The sequence below is a fragment of the Prionailurus viverrinus genome, chromosome D3 (assembly GCF_022837055.1).
Source record: "Prionailurus viverrinus isolate Anna chromosome D3, UM_Priviv_1.0, whole genome shotgun sequence".
NCBI lineage: Eukaryota > Metazoa > Chordata > Mammalia > Carnivora > Felidae > Prionailurus > Prionailurus viverrinus.
Genome location: NC_062572.1, coordinates 67,492,219 through 67,508,852, shown reverse-complemented (window position 1 = coordinate 67,508,852; position 16,634 = coordinate 67,492,219). Strand labels below are relative to the sequence as shown.

The window sequence follows — 16,634 nt, the reverse complement described above, 5'->3', positions numbered from 1 at the left end:
TTCAAATGTGGAATTTCAATTAAACAGGAGCGGAAAGAAGCCACCTCTAATTGTGTTTTCTTCCTGGGCCCCCCCCAGCTCCGTGCAGGAAGAGGCCAAGCTGTTTTTGTGGTGGCACCAAGTCCTGCAGCTGTCCCTGATTCAGACGGAACAGAGTGACTCCGTCCTGATAGAGTCTGTCGTTCGAATTCTGCTCATGCTTCAGAGCAGACAGAGCCAGCTGGCCGAGGAGAGGCTCAGCTCCGGGATTCTGGGGGCAATCGGGCTGGGCCGGAAGTCGCCCCTGTCCAACAGGTAAGCAGGCGCCTGCCACTGCTCTTCCCACTGGGCCTCAGCATCTGCCCCTGCTTGGGGACTGGGATACTTGAGTAGGCTTTTTGACTTCAGGGCTAGGTCCCCTCATAGATTAAGGGGGGAAAAATCAGCTTGATTACATCTTTATATATTAAAAAACATGTTTATTTTTTGTAAACAACTTTGTTTTCACATGTAAAGAATGTTTTCTTAGTAATATCTCTCGTTGTATTTTGACTGTGTAACCTGACCACACTACTGATTTCTTTCTGGCTTTGAGCCAGCGATGGTGTGTAAAGTTAGGTTATAATACCCCAGTTAGTTGCTTCACTGCCTGTACTTTGTCAGGGCAGCGCAGGCCCATGAGGGACTCAGTCTCCTAGAACTGTGAATCGCGATGAGTTCAGGTCAACTGATGAGAGGGATAAGTAATGAGAAACAAGTCTAAGTTTTAGTTGCTGAAAATTGCAAGGCATGGAAGAATTTGCCACTGGCCTTCAATTTTTATCTCCCTTATTTGCATAGTGGTTTTCTTCCCTAGCCTTTATCAGGGTTGAAAAGAGTTCTGCCATTGTGATGTCAGCATTCTTGTAGAATAGCCCATTGCAACTTCGGGAATCACTTAGTCCAGACCAGGTCACATCATGTGTCTTTGTTTGTGGTAGAATTTAGCAGGAGTATGTGACTTTGATTTACCTAAATTGTGGCAGACTACACATAACGTAAAATTTATTACAGTAACTCTTTTAAACTATACAATTCAGCGGCGTTTAATACATTGACAGTGTTGTTGTACTCATTGCCACTGTCTAGTTCAGACATGTTTCTGTCTTTCCCAACAGGAAATCCCATACTCATTAAACAGTTAACTCCCTATGTCCCTCTCCCCTGAGTCTCTGGCAGCCACTAAGTGACCTTCTGACTTTATTATATCCTTTCTGGACATCTCATAGAAATGGAATCATATACTGTGTGGCCTCTTGTGTCTGGCTTCTGTGACTTCACCTGAAGTTGCAAGACTCACCCATGTTTAATCATGAATCAGTACCTCACTCCTTTTTATGGCTGAGTAATAGTCAGCCATGTGGTTGTGGTATGGATGTACCACATTTTGTTTATCCATTCATCAGTGGATAGACATTTGGGTTTTTACACTTTTTGGCTGCTATGAAGTTTGTTAACAAACTTTTGCTGCACATGTTTTCAGTTCTTTTGAGTATGTGCCCAGGAGTAGAATTGCTGGGTCATATGGTTTCTCTGTGCTTAAGTTACTGAGTAACTGCCCAAATCCATTTTCCTGCACCAGTTTTTACATTCACACCAGCAGTGCCTGAGGTTCCAGTTATTCTACATGTTTGCAACAGTCTGAATGTTAGTTATGTTTTTTGGGCAGTGATGATGGAAAGGAAGGTTAAGGCTCCTTCTTGGTCATACTTAAGGTTTTCCTGCAGAGGCTAGCAACAGCCTTAGGTCTGAAATGTGTTTATCTTGTTTTTAAAGAGAAAATGTGGTATTTATTTAAAAATATTTACTTGACTCGTCATTTACTTCTGACCTCTCTCTGACGCCGAAGGTTCCGAGTGGTTGCTCGAGGCATGGCCGCCTTCCTTTCGGTTCAGGTTCCTTCCGAGGATCAGATCCGTTTGAAGCCTGGCTCTGAATTACATCTGACCCCAAAAGCTCAGCAGGTCAGTAAAAACAGCTTTACAGTTAAGTGTCGGAGTCTTTTCGGTGGGCCTTCCCGGGAGGCGAGGGGTGGCAGCCGTTGTCCTTACACACGGCGGCGTGGTTTGCTGTCGTAGCTCTGTGCTGTGCTCTGCATACTGCACGTGCCTGCCTCAGATTTTAAACCAGTTTTTGTAGGTGCATGCCTAGAGCACTGGAAGTGCCGTTGTAGAAAAAGCAAGGCCATGGGCAAGCCAGCCGGTCCAGGGTCGAATTGGTTCTGATGAATAGGATTGTGACCACGTGCTGGGGGCCGGGGACTGGCACAGAAGATGGGGCCACAGGAGACTGACTAGGGTAGTTGAGCTTTAACTTGGAACCAAGGAAGTCGTTCTGATTTTGTGAGTCTGGGGGTTGACCCCTGTTGGCTGATGTGGGAATAACCAAAACACATGGACACAGTGGCAGCTGTGAGAAATTATAGTTTGTTCTAAAAACGTGGGAGGCCACGTGGCAGTGGTCCTGTCCTCATAGGTATTTTCACCTGTAAACAGGCTGGCCGTGTACAGAGGGGTCTCCTGTAAAACAGTGGCCAGCATTCCCGAGTGCTCACCGGAGGCACTGTTGTGAGTTTTAACTCACTTGATATTAATGAGTTAACGTTTTAGCTCATTTAATCCTCATAAGAACCCTGTGCTGTAGGAGCTGCTGTTATCCTGGTTGTGTGCTGAGGAAGTGGGGCCGAGAGGGGCGGGGCTCAGTGACTTGTAAGTGCCGGCTGGGGCCTCACCCCGTCTGCGCTCTGCAGTTCTCTCTGTGTCTGGTGGGCGCTCACACCCCTCGCTCTTCGTCCTTTGTGGCCTTGTGATGTCCAAGCCGGCCACGTGCAGGGCGATCTCTGGGTTATTAAGAGCAAGCATCCAGCGATCCAGGCAGCAGGTTCTTCACAGGCTTTTTGGTTTATACAGTACCCGATACTTGTTGCCAATTGACCTGACAACTACCGTTTGAGTCCCTAATGTCATATATGAGCCGTGTAGGAACTGCCACACGTGGGCAGGAAATTCTCCCGAGGGCCGATTGTGAAGTGGGCGTGACACCCACATATATTCGAGAAGTCTGATGCTCTCCTGTGGCTACCAGGTCTCCCGGGCCTTGCCTCTCCACCTTCATTCCCTTATGTGATGACTCCTGCCTGCCCCCCATTGATGCCTGTTCTTAGATTGAACTCCCTCCACCCAGCAGTCAGGTTGGGAGCTACATCCCTTCAGTTGTTCATTTTTGGCTCTGACACTTCTGTCTTAAATCCCCTGGCAGTTTATTTCTAAGCTGCCAAATTATTTACCATCCTCAACGACTTCTCCATCCTTGTTTACTGACCTGAGCATTGATCTGCATTTGATCTGCATTCTCTTGTGCGGTGGCCCCATATCTGAGAGGGGAAGGTGTGGGGTAGTCTGTGGTCACGTTCAGAATCCTGGGGGTGGATGACCGGTGTAGCTGGAAAACAAAGCTCTCCCACACCAAGAACCACTGTTCTGATTTTGTTTTCTCCACATACAGTCTTCTTCTCCTTTCCTACTATGAAGGAAAGAAATGTTAAAATTGTGGAATTGAAGAATGTTTTTCTTTATTCCCGAAGAGAGGCATGGGAACACCTTCATTGTTTCTGGTGGGCAAAGCTGAGGAGCTTGATCTGTACTTTATGCTTGTTGACCGATAGAATGATCTCACCCTCAGCAGCACTTAGGCACTGGTTTCTTTTGAATTGCCTATAATTAGACAGTTTAATATGACGTGATTTGGTAATCTAAGAACAAACCCAATAGCAAATCAAAATCTCACAGTAGCTGGTGCCTGGGACTTCGGTTTGGGTTCTAGGAGGAGAGGCAGCAGGAGATCGGTGGGGAGGGCTCTGGGCCGGCACTGGCGGGAAGGAGGATGAGGCAGTGGGCCGGCCTGGCCTGGCTGCCACAGTGGCTTTCTGCGGGGAAGGTTGGAGAAACAGCACAGCCAGGAGGAGGGAAGGCTGGGTGTGGAGGCTGCTGAAGCCAGAGAAGCTTGGGTGCTGGCTTCCTTCTGCTGTGGTTCATTAGTGCCTGACTTTGGGACTTCTACTTCCGGTTCCCTAGGCTTCCCTGAGGCTCGCAGTTGCACCAGATGATGGCAGGTGTGCTGCACCTGCGGGGATCACGAACTATACATCTGTGTGGTTAACCCTCCCGTCTTCCGTGTCTTTCAGGCTCTGAATGCTCTTGAATCCTTGACATCAAGTAAGCAGTATGTTGAATACCAGGATCAGGTATCACAAGCTGCACAATTTATAAAGCATCCTGGCCATTGCCTCCAAGATGGGAAAAGCTTCCTGGCTCTTCTTGTTAACTGTCTCTATCCAGAAGTGCATTATTTGGACAACATACGATAGTAACACCGAGTCTCTCAAAAAAACCTGTTGCTGTTTATGTTTACATTTAACTTTGCTGTTGCACAAGTAACTTTGCTCAGTCTCACTGCAGAGCTCAGTTGGGCCAGTGAGTTCGTTGACTGAGAGGCAAGTCGGGAGGCACTAGATAATTCTGTTGTGCATGCGCATGTGTGTATGTCTTTGTGTGTGTGTGTGTGTGTGTGTGTGTGTGTGTGTGTTTTCTTAGTTCTTGAAACTTCCCAGGGCCTTTGTAGTTTTTATGTTCACCCCACTGGAGAAAATGAGTCCCACTTGGGCACAGAGCCATTCAGCTGCTGGATCCCCAGTCACCTCACAGGACCCCCCCACGGGGCTCTGTTGTATGTCTCCATTTCTGTCTTCCCTGTTTTATTTAAATCTCAAGACTGCTGTGTCAGATCTAACTGCTTTGGGAATCATGTAGAACCCTCCGTTTTGAACCTCATTTGTGTTCTTTCAAAGTAAAACAAGCTTTGAAAACTTCTGCATTTCTCAAATGTGGGGAAATACACCAGCTTCAAAGTATTATTTCCCTCAAAATGGAGATAAGAATGCTGAATTAAAGTGAGGCATTGTCTGAAATGTGGCCACTTGATCCTTGATTGTAGCGGATGGCAGAGATGGTGACAAGTCCATTTCCATCCAGCTGTGGTACTCATGAAGAAGGAGATGTCCATGTAAACCGAGGGGGCACACAGGTAGCATGTGATGAGCAGACTGTGTACAGACGTGTTCCGTTTGATCCCCGTGGTGGAGAGTGTGGTCACTGTGGACATATGTGGACATAGTGTCAGGCCTACCCCAGCCCATTCCTGCATTCACACCGCTTCCTCAGCCCCCGTGGACATCAAAGTTTGCACCTCTTGATAGACAGCATGTTTGAAATCTGAAGGCCTTGCTGTCTAGAGAGAGAGTCTGAGAACTTAATGCTCTGTATTCTGCTTGTTTCTTCATTCCATATTTAAGCTCAGATGAAGTTAGACACTTGTCCGTGGAAACTTGACTTTTCCAGTAGCCATGTGCCTTCTGTTGTTGTTCACTATTCACTCGCTACCAGAGCCTGTCTGCTGCCTTGCTCTGTGGCCAGCTTCTTGCTCTTGTCATTTCCACCCCCGGCATGAGCAGTTTGACTTCTGCCTTCCTAATTCTCTTGGCTCGAAATTGATTTTGTTCACTCAGCTGGCAGAATATGTTCTGTTCATGGATTAATTATAACCCGAGGATATTTATCTAACAGTGTCTGAACTGAGAGCCCTCAGCAGGGGGAAGCAGGATAAAGGTTAACGGAGTGATAACCTCTCTTCAGATCTCCTCTTGGAGTGCTCCCCCCAACATTTGGAAGTGTGCGGGAGCCTGTTCTCCCAGTTTGAACTTGTTTAGTTGCACAGAACACATCTGCTCCACAGATCAAGATTATCCCTGTGAGCCTCCAAGGTTGTAGGCCACAGAGCATCCCTCTCAGAGGGCACGTCACGTCACAGGGCTCTCCTTGGTTTTGCTTTTCTCCATTTTCAAAATCAGTCAGCCTCCCTGTGCTGTGTTAAGAAAATGTCATAAGCTGTGGGCAGTTCAGTGGCCGATTTGGCAACAAAGATTTCATGACAGAAGTGTTTTGTGTGCTGTTTTCTGTGAGGAGGCTGTAATTATTGATATCCTAGAATGTGAAAATTTTGAGTGACAGTCTACATTTTAAAGAAAATTATGATTCATCTATTAATTTTCAAAGGTTTGTAATATTTATAATGTATTTGGTCTGTAAAAATTATAAAAAATAAAATCAGTCTTTGGTTGTAGCTGGCAAGAATATGAATTTTAGGGGTATTTCAGTTAAAGTTAATGCAGAATGTTATGCCCAATGTCCTCTGTTCTGATACGGGAACTTGATTTTCAGAGATGGTTGGTGAAATACTTCCTCTCTGACTACTTTGTGCTTAACAGTGGAGGCCTCACTCACCACATAGCCTCCCTGGAGCGTCTCGAGGCTGAGGAAGTGCTTTAAAGATGCTGAGATAGTTCAGAAGGTGGCAACACTGCTATAGCCTTCTGGGGGCAGAATAGAACAGCCAGCCCTTGGCTTTCAGGAACGATGAGCCTTTGCTGCCAAAAACAGTCGGCCTCCAGAGAGCGCAGGGCCAGGTTCAGACACCCTTACCTGCGGTGCCACATGTGATGCCTGGATCAAGCCAGACCAAGGCCGCCCTGCGCCGAGCGGTGTTGGAGTCGAGCTAGCACCGACCTTCCCTGCCTGTGCCCGTTGGTGGCACCTGGCTCCGACAGGGACGTCATGACAGGTGCCTCCCCTGCATCTGCACTCATCTCCCCACAGCTCACAGAGCTCGGGTCCGAGAGGCACGCTTGACCTCCCCCGTGTCCTGGCTCCTGCGCCCGACTGGAACAAGGGGACAGGGCAGAAAGCTGGAAGGCACAGGCCGTTGGGGAGGTTGTGCTGATTTGTCCGCTCAGCCTGATGGAGGAGCCAGGACCCACCCGGTGTGATCCCAGAGCTCCTGGGCGCGCAGAGAACATCATGGTCAGTTTGGGGCTCAGTCACATCTGCCCCCTGGGGTGGCCTGAGTCCCTCATTCTGAGGCCGGGCGAGCCTCTGCAGAAAATGAAAATCCCCCGAGTGGGCTCACTTCACCCTAACCAGCCCCATTCCTCCCGCTCAGTTACTAAAATCGGCGCATCCAGGGGGCACAAGGTAGGGTGTTCAGTTCATGCCCTTTCTTTTGAATGAAGGTGATACACAGTTTTCTATTGGGTTTTTAATACTAAGGTTAATGATTTCCTCTGGAGCAGGAAGCAAATGCTGTAGGATCATGACTTTTAAAGCTCATCTGGTCCCACTTCTCACTCAGCAGGGACCCCCAGCCCTGCTCTTCCAGCCAACCCCCTGCCTCTCCTCCGCCCTGTCCTGTGGCCAGGAGTCCTGCCCCTTGTGGACAAGCCCAGGTGGGCATTGGCTTTATGTTGTGCCAGAACTGGCCTGATGACATTGGTCATGGTTCGGCTGCAGCTGGCCAGGCCGGGGCTCCTCTGCTACTCTAACCGATCTTCTAACATTTTCAGACCTCGTCACCCACCTGACCCCACCGGTCCACCTCTTAGTCTTCATGCTAAATGCTCAGTGCCTTTAGTTGGTCCTCTTCCCCCACGATGTCTGACAGGGCTGCTCTTTGGGGAAAGTGCCCAAGTTAGCCCATGTTACTCCAAAAGGGCCGTGTCCATGAATACCAGGGCTGGGGCTCAGGGGCACAAACTTGAGGTGGCAGTCACCCGCAGGCACCAAGAGAGTATGCTTCCTTCTGTTTTGTGCCCTTGGCCTGATCTCTGTCCCGGGCTTTGTCACACCAGTGTGGGCCAAGCAGTGACGTTGACCCCCTGGGACATGTGGACGGCATCGGCTCTCGGCGGCTGTGCCCTGTGGTTCGCACATTCAGTTAGTGGCGAATTCAAACTCCACACCTTGGTTTAACATTAGTTGCTGCCCAAGATCAGTCTCATCGCCTGCCTGCATGATAAGCTAACAAATAAGGCGCTTTGCACGTATCCTTTAGCACTGTCTGCCCTTCAGTCTGGACCAACTTCACGGCTTATTTTGAAGTAGTAGCTGAATTTTTTTCTGCTCAGTTAACTTTGTCTTCTTAAACAAAACGAGGAGTCTAATGTTGGAAACAAACATGTTGCTTTTTTTTTTTTTTCAAGAGTATCCTCATACTGATCTAACGTTTGAATCTGGGTTGAGCTGGATAAAGTTCTTGGCTTACAGCCAGGCGCTCTTACAGACCTTGTCCTGGTCCTTGGTGATCCCCACATATTATAGAGCCATCAAGTGTCCTGCAGAAGCTACAGCTGACACTTCTTCCAGTCTGGATAGGTTCCTGATTTTTGGTGACAATAACTTGAAAAAAATAAAACTGAACTACTGACCCTGTTTGGGGATAATGAAATCACTAAGGAATGAATGTTTATTAAAACTTTTATTTTTTAATGTACAGATGTAATATCTCTCACTGAGCGCTGAAGGTTAGAATTTAGTTTTCCTTCAGTGGCTTAAAATCACTTATGTGGCAACAAGTACTTCCTGAGTGTGTTTAACTCTTTCCTTCCCACATGTATAGTGTGGCCTTTAACAACCACATCTTATCCGGTCATTAAATGTGCAATATTCACTTCTTGTTCATTGTTGAGCATTTTACACGCTTGTACAAAGATTGAGTTTTTATATAATGATGAGAAACAGAGAAATGCGAATGGGTTTAAGTAAAATCCTGCAAATAAACCAGAATTAAAATTGAATTTACATGTGGTGGACACGTCTCGTTTTTGGCAGATTGGTTGGCAGGTCTTTTCATCCAGAAGTCACACTAAGAAAAATTTGGAATCAGAGCTTGTAAGGGGTAGAATCTGTATTTTGTGACATGCCACCACATGACACAAAGTTAAATTCAAAGAGAATTTAAGTCTTGGGGGTTTAAGAACAGGAGGCCACCTGGTGACCCCAGAGAATTCAGGAGAGCCCTGAGGGTCTACAGTGTGGCTGTGACCTTAGGAGGAGGAGGGACACGAAGCTGCATGAAGGCTCCACCACCAGACTTCCTGGGCAGGGCTGGGGCACCTTGGAGGTCGAGCTGCCAGGGGAGGGCAGTATAACCTGAGCATTGAAGCTCAGGGAGCTCTTTCTCTCGCTTTCCTTAGCATTCGTGAGACACATCTTGAACGGGCCAAAGTATGGTGGGAGGGCCTGCACATTTGATTTGGGATTGACGTCAGTTTGGAATTTCTGTGGGACAGGGCCCCTTCCTCCCTTGTCTGGGTTTGGCTTCCTTTTTCCAGACGGAGCCACAGGATTTAGGGATTGGGAAGTGGATTAGAGGCAAGCTGTGCCACCTCCTAGTGTAGGAATCGGTTTCCTGTCTCTGGACCAGTGGGCTTTCTTGCTGGGACACACCCACAGAAATGCAGCGGGAAATGGTTCCTGTCACCCTGGGGCAGCTGAGAAATAGGGATGGTCTTCATCTAAGGGTGAAGGAGCCAGGATCTTCCTCTGGAAACTGCTCTTCTGAAGACAGCCCTCTTCCTTCTTGGTCTTCCTTTCTAGCCAAACCCTTTTAGGAAACAGCCACACTTTCCTGGTCTGTCAGAGTGACCAACACGGCCCCTCTCCTGGACACTGTATTGTAATATAGCCTAAATTTGTGGCTGACACCAGATTTACTGTGGACCTTCAGTCTTCCTGGGCTGCCCTGCTCCCTGCCTTGTCTTTTTTTTTTTTTTTTTTTTTTTTTTTTTTTTTAATATTTTGAGGTTAGGGTGTGAGCATTGGAGGGGCACAGAGAGAGGGAGAGAGAGTCCCAAGCAGGTTCCATGCTGTCAGTACAGAGCCCGAAGGGGGCTTGATCTCACGGTCCATGAGATCATGACCTGAGCCAAAATCAAGAGTTGGACACTTAACTGGCTGAGCCACCCAAGCGCCCCCTGCCTTGTCCTTAGTCAACCTTCCTTAAGGCCCTCTGTCCACCTTCCCTTTCCTGTCCCACTCTTCTCCTCCTTCATCCCATCCTCCTCCCCCTCCTCTTCTGGTGGCAGTATGGAGGTGAGTGCCTGGGCTATCTTCAGCTCTGGGGACCCTTTGAGGTCACTTGCACACAGGACTTGGGGATGACTGTGGAAGACAAAGGTCTGGGGGCCCAAACCCCGGGAAACCCAGAGTTCCAAGTATTTCTATATCCTTATGTTGGCAGATCATGTTTTTCTCCCTTTAGTGCATAAAACGTGACACAGAGGAAGGGGCACAGGAGAGGAGGAGAGACATGGGAGAGAAAGCCTGGGAAAGAGGAGGCAGCATGTTGGTGTGGAAGGAGCTGGGACCACAGCTGTTTTGTCACAAAACATGTGGGAAGCTGGCCAGGCCACTTTCCTCCTGAGACTTTCCCTGTTTTAAATGGGGATAATTGCAGCTTTTCCTGTTCCCTGGGTTTACAGCAAGAAGTCCCTGAGGCCACAGAGGTGGAGGCACTGAGGAAATGTTGAGGGGATGTTACTGGGGGAGAGAGGGCTGGTAGCATTGACTTAAGCAGCCAGGGCTGGAGGCCAGACAAAGCCCAGGACCCCCGGCTCTTGGTCTCTAAGGTCCCACTGGCCTGAAGGCCCTGTGACCAGTGGGCCTGGTGCTCCCGTCCAGGCTGGCTAAGGGGCTGTATGTGAACACTCAGCCCACTGTGTGTCATTTCGTCCCCAGGCAGGGCCTACCTTCAGTGTAGATGATCTCATGGACACTGTCTTCTCCTGTAGATGCATCTCGATGTAAAAGCTCACTAGCTCCTCAAGGCAGGGGAAGTGTGTTGGGCTCTTGGCACATCTGGGTGCACCTCTTCCTCCGACTGCCCATCTCCAGGGGCAACAGGTGGAGGGCTGGCAGTGGAGGGCAGTCTCTGGGCTGTCAGCAGCCCTTCTGGGGACAAACGGGCTCACATTCCCAGAGCACTGAAGGGACGGCTCTAGCTGCGCATCCTGAGCCACACTGCGGAGTCCTGTCTTGAAAACGCCAAGTCTCCTGGGTCCCTTCTCTCCCTGACAATGTGCCGACTGAGCCCGTCGCCTGTGGCTCTGGTCCTTGCCACTGACAAAGCCTGAGTGCTCCGAGACGGTCGGGTTGGGGAGGATGGCAGCTCTGCTCCACGCAGACCTCCCAGTGAGAGCTCCAAGCTCCTGGGGTCTGGTGATGGCCAAATACAGCCGCTTCACCACTCTCCCCTTTTGCCCCTGGAGCAGCCGCTTTATCTAGAGACCAAGCAGAAGGCTGCCTGTGCGCAGTAAGCAAATCGGTAGAGGGAGTGCTAGAGGGACCCTCTGCCGTCCCTTCTCTGTGCTCCCCACGGCCCAGAATGGAGTGTGAAAGCACTCCACCAGCTGCATGTTCCTTTTAGGAATGCCACTTCGGCGGTTTCCGGGACGCCCTCCTTCAGTCTGCACATACCATAAGAAGGAGCATTGGGTGGTGAGGTCGCACCCTTGGAAGTCAGCCCACCTGGAGGCAGCCTCAAACTTTAGCTTAAGAATCGCCTGGAGTCACCTGGGCCCTGGCTAGAGACGACAAGCTAAGAAAGACATTTTGAGAACTGGGGAAATACGAATGTGGGCTATACGATGATATTATTCAATTATTGTTAACATTTTCTCAAATGTGAAAATGGCATTGGAGTTATGGAGGAGAATGCTCTTGTTCTCTGGAGATGCAGCTGAGGTATTTAGAGGCGAAGCACTGTGGTGTCTGCAGTTGGCCCTGAATGGTTCAAACACACACATACACACACACACACACACACATACACACACACACACACGTGTGCACATTAGCAAATATGGCAAATGGTAGTAACTGTTGGATGTAGGTGGTGGGTACCTGGGTGGTCATCTTCCTTTTTCAGCTGTGTGTGTGTGTGTGTGTGTGTGTGCATGATTGAAAATGATCATAATACAAAGTTAAGGGCAAAAATCACATGAACATCTGTTTAAAATTCCAGCACCCAGCCTCAGAGCTCACTTTTAGGAGGCCCAGGTAGCACTCAGGATGGGGATTTGAGCAAGCTCCCCAGGTCCTTCTGATGCAAACCACTTGACCTTCAGAAACCACTGCAGAAACACGGCTCTGAGAGCCTGGGGTCTCGAGGTGGAAACCCCAGCCCCAGAGCATGGTGGCTCCGGAGCAGGTGCAGCAGTTGGACGGGTGAAAGCAGCATGCTGAGCAGTAGAGGGAGTCAGCGTCCTGCTTGGCCCCTTGGTTCCACCCCTCCCCCCCCCCTGCTTCTCAGCCCTGTGGGGGGCAGCACTTGCTACCATGTGGGAGCCCCCTCTAGCTGCAGCCCCAGCTCCAGCCCTCATGCTCCAGCAACTTTGGGTGGCTTCAATATCATGCTGTGTCTGACCACCTGGCCTTTTCCCAGACTGCCCTTTCCGCTTAGAATCACCTTTGTTCTCATCTTCCAACTATTCTCCCCCATTTACGTGGCCGGCACGTGCCTTCTCCATGTCCCCTCCTCTAGGAAGCCTTCCCAAGACTGGGTCACTCTTCCTTCCTGGGTGCTCCCATAGCACCTTCAACATTCTGTTGCCCTTACAGGATTTCCCGCTAACTGGTCTGTTGCTCCCTAACCTGAGAAATTTTACTGTGGAGCCCTCGGGGCTATTGCCCATGCTTCTGGCTTCCCTCCTTCCAGGCATCGTGTAGGGCGCACTGCCCGGCCCCCTGAGGGTGAGTGTGGCATGTTGGTAGTTCTGGCCGAGTTATGATCTCAAGTAGGAGACCCTCGAGAGCTATCTCCAACCCAACGACCCACAACAAGAGATGGCGGGTCCTTGGGAGCCTGTGTTCCTAAGTACAGCAAGCAAAGCTCTAATGCCAATCTGTGGTGGGCATGTAACTCTGGTGCGAATAAACCCTAGTTGCTTTCAGCCACTGTGATTTTGGCTTTGTTAACACAGCACAACCTAACCCAGACTGACCGAGACGCATACCTCATTCATTTCTGTATGCCCAAACACCTGGCCCAATTCCTAGCACAAAACAGATACACAGAAAATAATTGCTATCATGGCTTTTTCTTGGCTGTGAAACGGGCCTCAAAGACCAGGCAGACGTTTCAAACCACACCACCCCCGTGTCCCTCGCTTCTTCCCTGGTGATATGGGACTCTCCATGGAGGTGCCCAAAGTATCCTCATACGAGGAGGTACAAATTCCAACTCCTCTGACCTTCTGACAGTTCAGACAGGCTCCTGGATGGATCCCAAGTTAACCATGAGCTGCTGTCACCCACTTTCCCTGGCAAAGGCTCTGCTGAGCAAGGGAAACTTGTCACCCACTGCCCTGCTTATTAACTTGTGAAGATCCCTCACACCTCAGGCCACCTCCCCAGCAAAGCATCAGCGAGGACCCTTCCTTATTCTAGGTTGCCACCCTAGCTTTTGGAAAAGTTCTGAGGGAAAGACTGTCCCCATTGCTTCTTCAGTGCCTGGCCCGGTGGCCCTTTGCTCTTGCCAGCTTGCCCTGGGCTCAGGCACACCTCCTCCCTGTCCCCTGAGCCCAAGAACTGCAGGAGCTAAAATGCACAGGCTCACACAGAGGTGTGAACACGGAAGGCAGCACCCTGCAGTCAGTCTGCGAGGCCTCGGACAAATGCCGTGGAATCGCTGGTGCTTTTGGACCTCGCACATGCAGGGTGGATGCAGGTCATAGGTGGAGGTCACAGCCACAGCTGCTTTATCCACACGAACCTGCAGCCCAGACTTGCCCTCTGACCTCTCAGCTTTCGGTCCTTAAGGACAGTGAATCCCAGATGCTGTCAGATGATAGGTGTTTCTTTTCCCAGGGGACCCAGCTCAAGGCAGTGCAGAGCAGCCAATGGGGTAAGAGGTAGGCACAGTGTGTGAGGCAGTGACAGACGAGACCCCAGGGGGCAGGGGTACCGGGCTTCTCACCGCTGAGTTGATGTTCCTGGGACCACAGATTTGCACAGCCCCAGACTCAAAGGTTTGCTCTCTGGAATCCTTGTTCTTGGCCAGGCTGGTGTGGGGCCCCCACTTGTCCAAGAAGTCTCTGCACGTCCCAAGGGTGCCTGCAAGGAGGAGCCCGTGGCCTCCCCCCCCCCCGCCACCGCCGCCACATCTGTACATGGTTCTGTACTTCGCGAAGTCCCTTCACATCCATTATTTCTTCAGATCTTGATAGTCCTAGCAGCCAGGAGGAAAGATTATTGTCCATGTTCCAGAATGGACAAACTGAGACTCAGAGAGGTAAAAACATGCCCTAGTTGACACAGCAAGTCAGAGCCTGGGAGCCCCTCTGACCAGTGTCTTGCCCGTTTTATGATGGTGTTCTATGTAAGAAAGGGCCAGAACTTGTCTGTGAGCTTCACGCTGAGCTCACGCACACACGCACAGACACGTACACACACATACAGATTCTTTCAAAATGCTGGTCCCAGTGATGGGGGCTCTGGGACAGACATCCACGTAAGAAACCACTGAGCCTCTGAGAATGGGGTCTGGACTCCCTTTGTGGGGGGTTGCCTGGCAAGGGGCTGCCAAGGTGGCTGGCAGCCAGGAAGGGCTGTCCCAGCCGAGCCTGGCATTGGCCTTCGCTCCTCATGCTGTACAAGAGGATGCCAGTGGCCAAGGGGCTCCTCACGGTAAACATGTGGCTGCTGCTGGGTCCCGAGGGCTCATCTGGCTCAAATTCTCATAGTTGGACTCCTGAGCCTGGGGCCTGTGGACAGGAGAGAGTCGGTTGACCACCCGATACAGAAGTGGGGTCATCACCAATTGCCCAAACCATGCCCCAGCGACGGGCAGGAAGGAGAGACGAAAGGCGACTGGGGCCTATATCCAGCAGGGCTTGCGGACCAACTGAAGGGTGGAGGAAGGGTAGGGGCAGCAGCTGTGGAGCGGGGAGGAGGCTAACACAGGGGAAGGCAGCCCAGACCACAGAGGTGCTATCTTCTCGAAGGGATCTCATTGGTGGCTTCAGCTGTCTTGTGTCACATGCCCTCCAGACTGATCTCCCGGGCTTGGCCTCCTGAGCTCCAGCTGCTCTCCTGACTTTGACTTCTCCCCAGGGACATCTTAACAGGCATCTCGCACCTACACGTGAGTGCTCCCATGATCCTCACCACCACCCCCTTCTCTCTCTCTCATCTTCATCTTAGTGGCACCCAGGGTGACAGCTCCAAACGGGGCACCCTGGCTGCCTCCCTCACTTGTGCTGCCCACCTGGCCCTATGGTCAGCCCCGCCTTCCACCAGTCCCACCTCCCCACCTCTACCACTCGACCTCCTTCCTAGTGTCAAGCCGGCCTCAGCTTTGGTCAACAGCCACCCCAAAGGCCCCCTGGCCCCCACTCTTGTTCGGATGGGGCCACCTATCTGCTTCAGTGATTTCTCATCGGCCCCTTTCCAGGTCGCCCCTGAGCCTTTGACTTGCCCAGTGACTGCCTCCCTCCCCTGGGGCTCTGCTGCATGGCCCTGTCCATTTCCTTCGCAGCTCTTATTTTAGAATCTAAGATGATCTTGTTTAGGTGTTTATTAAATTATCCACATCATGTGAGTTTTCTGAGGTCAGGGAGTTTTGCTGTAGCGTTAGCATCCAAAACAGCGTCTGGTACATGGCAGGTACTCAATAAATATTTGAACACTCAGCTTTCTGATTTAGGTGCCTTTAGCAAAGAAAAGGGACATTGCACAGGTTTCCAAGAATGTGGGGGATAGCTGGCCAGGCAGCTGGAGAGAGGGGACTGGGCTGGCATTATGGTTTTTCCAGCCCTCAGGGCACAGGCAGGGATGGAGTTATAGGAATGCCAGGGCTTGTCCAATGGGCCCTGAAAGACTGTGTTCCGCCTCCCCACTCCCCAGCATCCCAGGCACACTGCCCAGGGTCAGTGAATTGGATTCTTTCTTCTTCAACACAGACTTCCACATGAGCAGACACTGGGAGAGAAGGGGAGCCTGGACACGAGGGTCAGCACTTCCTAGCTTAAACCCTCTGAACCTCTAATGGCATTTTGTTTGTGAAACCTTCAGCTTTCGGGGAGAATCAGTGCCCCCAGGTGGCTTTTGTGTGAGTCTGCCTGTTCTACAATGCTTAGGAGAACAAGAGGAGACACAGCCTTGAGGAATCACATCTAGGTGTGGACATAAAACAGAAAAATGGCCCTGCAGCACCAGGAAACCAGGCGGGTCTGGGATAGATGCCAGGGCGAGGCTCAGACTGTAAATGCTGGGGGTGGGGTGGGGAGAGCAGGTCACCGTGGCCTGGTCAGGCCAAGAAGGACTTGGGAGACCGAAGAGGAAGGCTCTGGAAGGCCACAGGGAGGGTCTAAACCCTGGTCAAGTTCCAGCCCCCAGTCCTGCCCTTTGCCGTTCTTTATCCTTACGGCACGAGCCTTGAGAAGCCTGCATGCCTTGCTTGGCCAGTGGGGACTAGAGCTGGGTGGGTGAGGGCAGGGTACTCACCGTGGTGGGGTGTCCTGGGCAACTGGGTGCTCTGTGTAGGGACAGAAAGACAGAGAAAGAGAGAGGAGAGGCATGAATCTCCATGGTCGTCGCAGGCTACAGGTCCTGGCTGCCCACCCTACCCCACTGTGGAAAGTGGTCTCAAGGGACGTGTAACAAACACTAGCTGGCAGGGGGTGAAGTGGCCTGGCAGATGACCAGGAGTTAATGAGGAGGAGCGTGGAG

At 50.8% G+C, this 16,634-nt stretch overlaps 2 protein-coding genes across 5 annotated transcripts in view; one reads left to right on the top strand and one right to left on the bottom strand.

Moving 5' to 3' along the window:
- EPG5 (ectopic P-granules 5 autophagy tethering factor) overlaps positions 1–8,701 on the top strand; it is a 108,149-nt gene extending 99,448 nt beyond the window's left edge. Inside the window, exons 42-44 of the mRNA XM_047827040.1 lie at positions 79–294; positions 1,868–1,982; positions 4,202–8,701. Coding sequence (XP_047682996.1) covers positions 79–294; positions 1,868–1,982; positions 4,202–4,384 — 514 coding nt within the window. The 3' untranslated portion in view covers positions 4,385–8,701. The remainder of the gene's footprint in view (positions 1–78; positions 295–1,867; positions 1,983–4,201) is intronic.
- Positions 1–16,634, bottom strand: part of SIGLEC15 (sialic acid binding Ig like lectin 15) — a 29,682-nt gene that overhangs the window by 2,457 nt on the left and 10,591 nt on the right. Inside the window, exons 5-6 of one of the 4 annotated variants that reach the window (XM_047827044.1) lie at positions 16,410–16,440; positions 14,031–14,133 (exon numbers count right to left, since the gene is read on the bottom strand). In XM_047827044.1, the coding sequence (XP_047683000.1) occupies positions 14,118–14,133; positions 16,410–16,440 (47 nt within the window). In that variant the 3' untranslated portion in view covers positions 14,031–14,117. Of the gene's footprint in view, positions 1–14,030; positions 14,669–15,244; positions 15,614–16,409; positions 16,441–16,634 lie in introns of those variants that run through there. The other 3 variants (XM_047827041.1, XM_047827043.1, XM_047827042.1) reach the window with 3 other exon arrangements.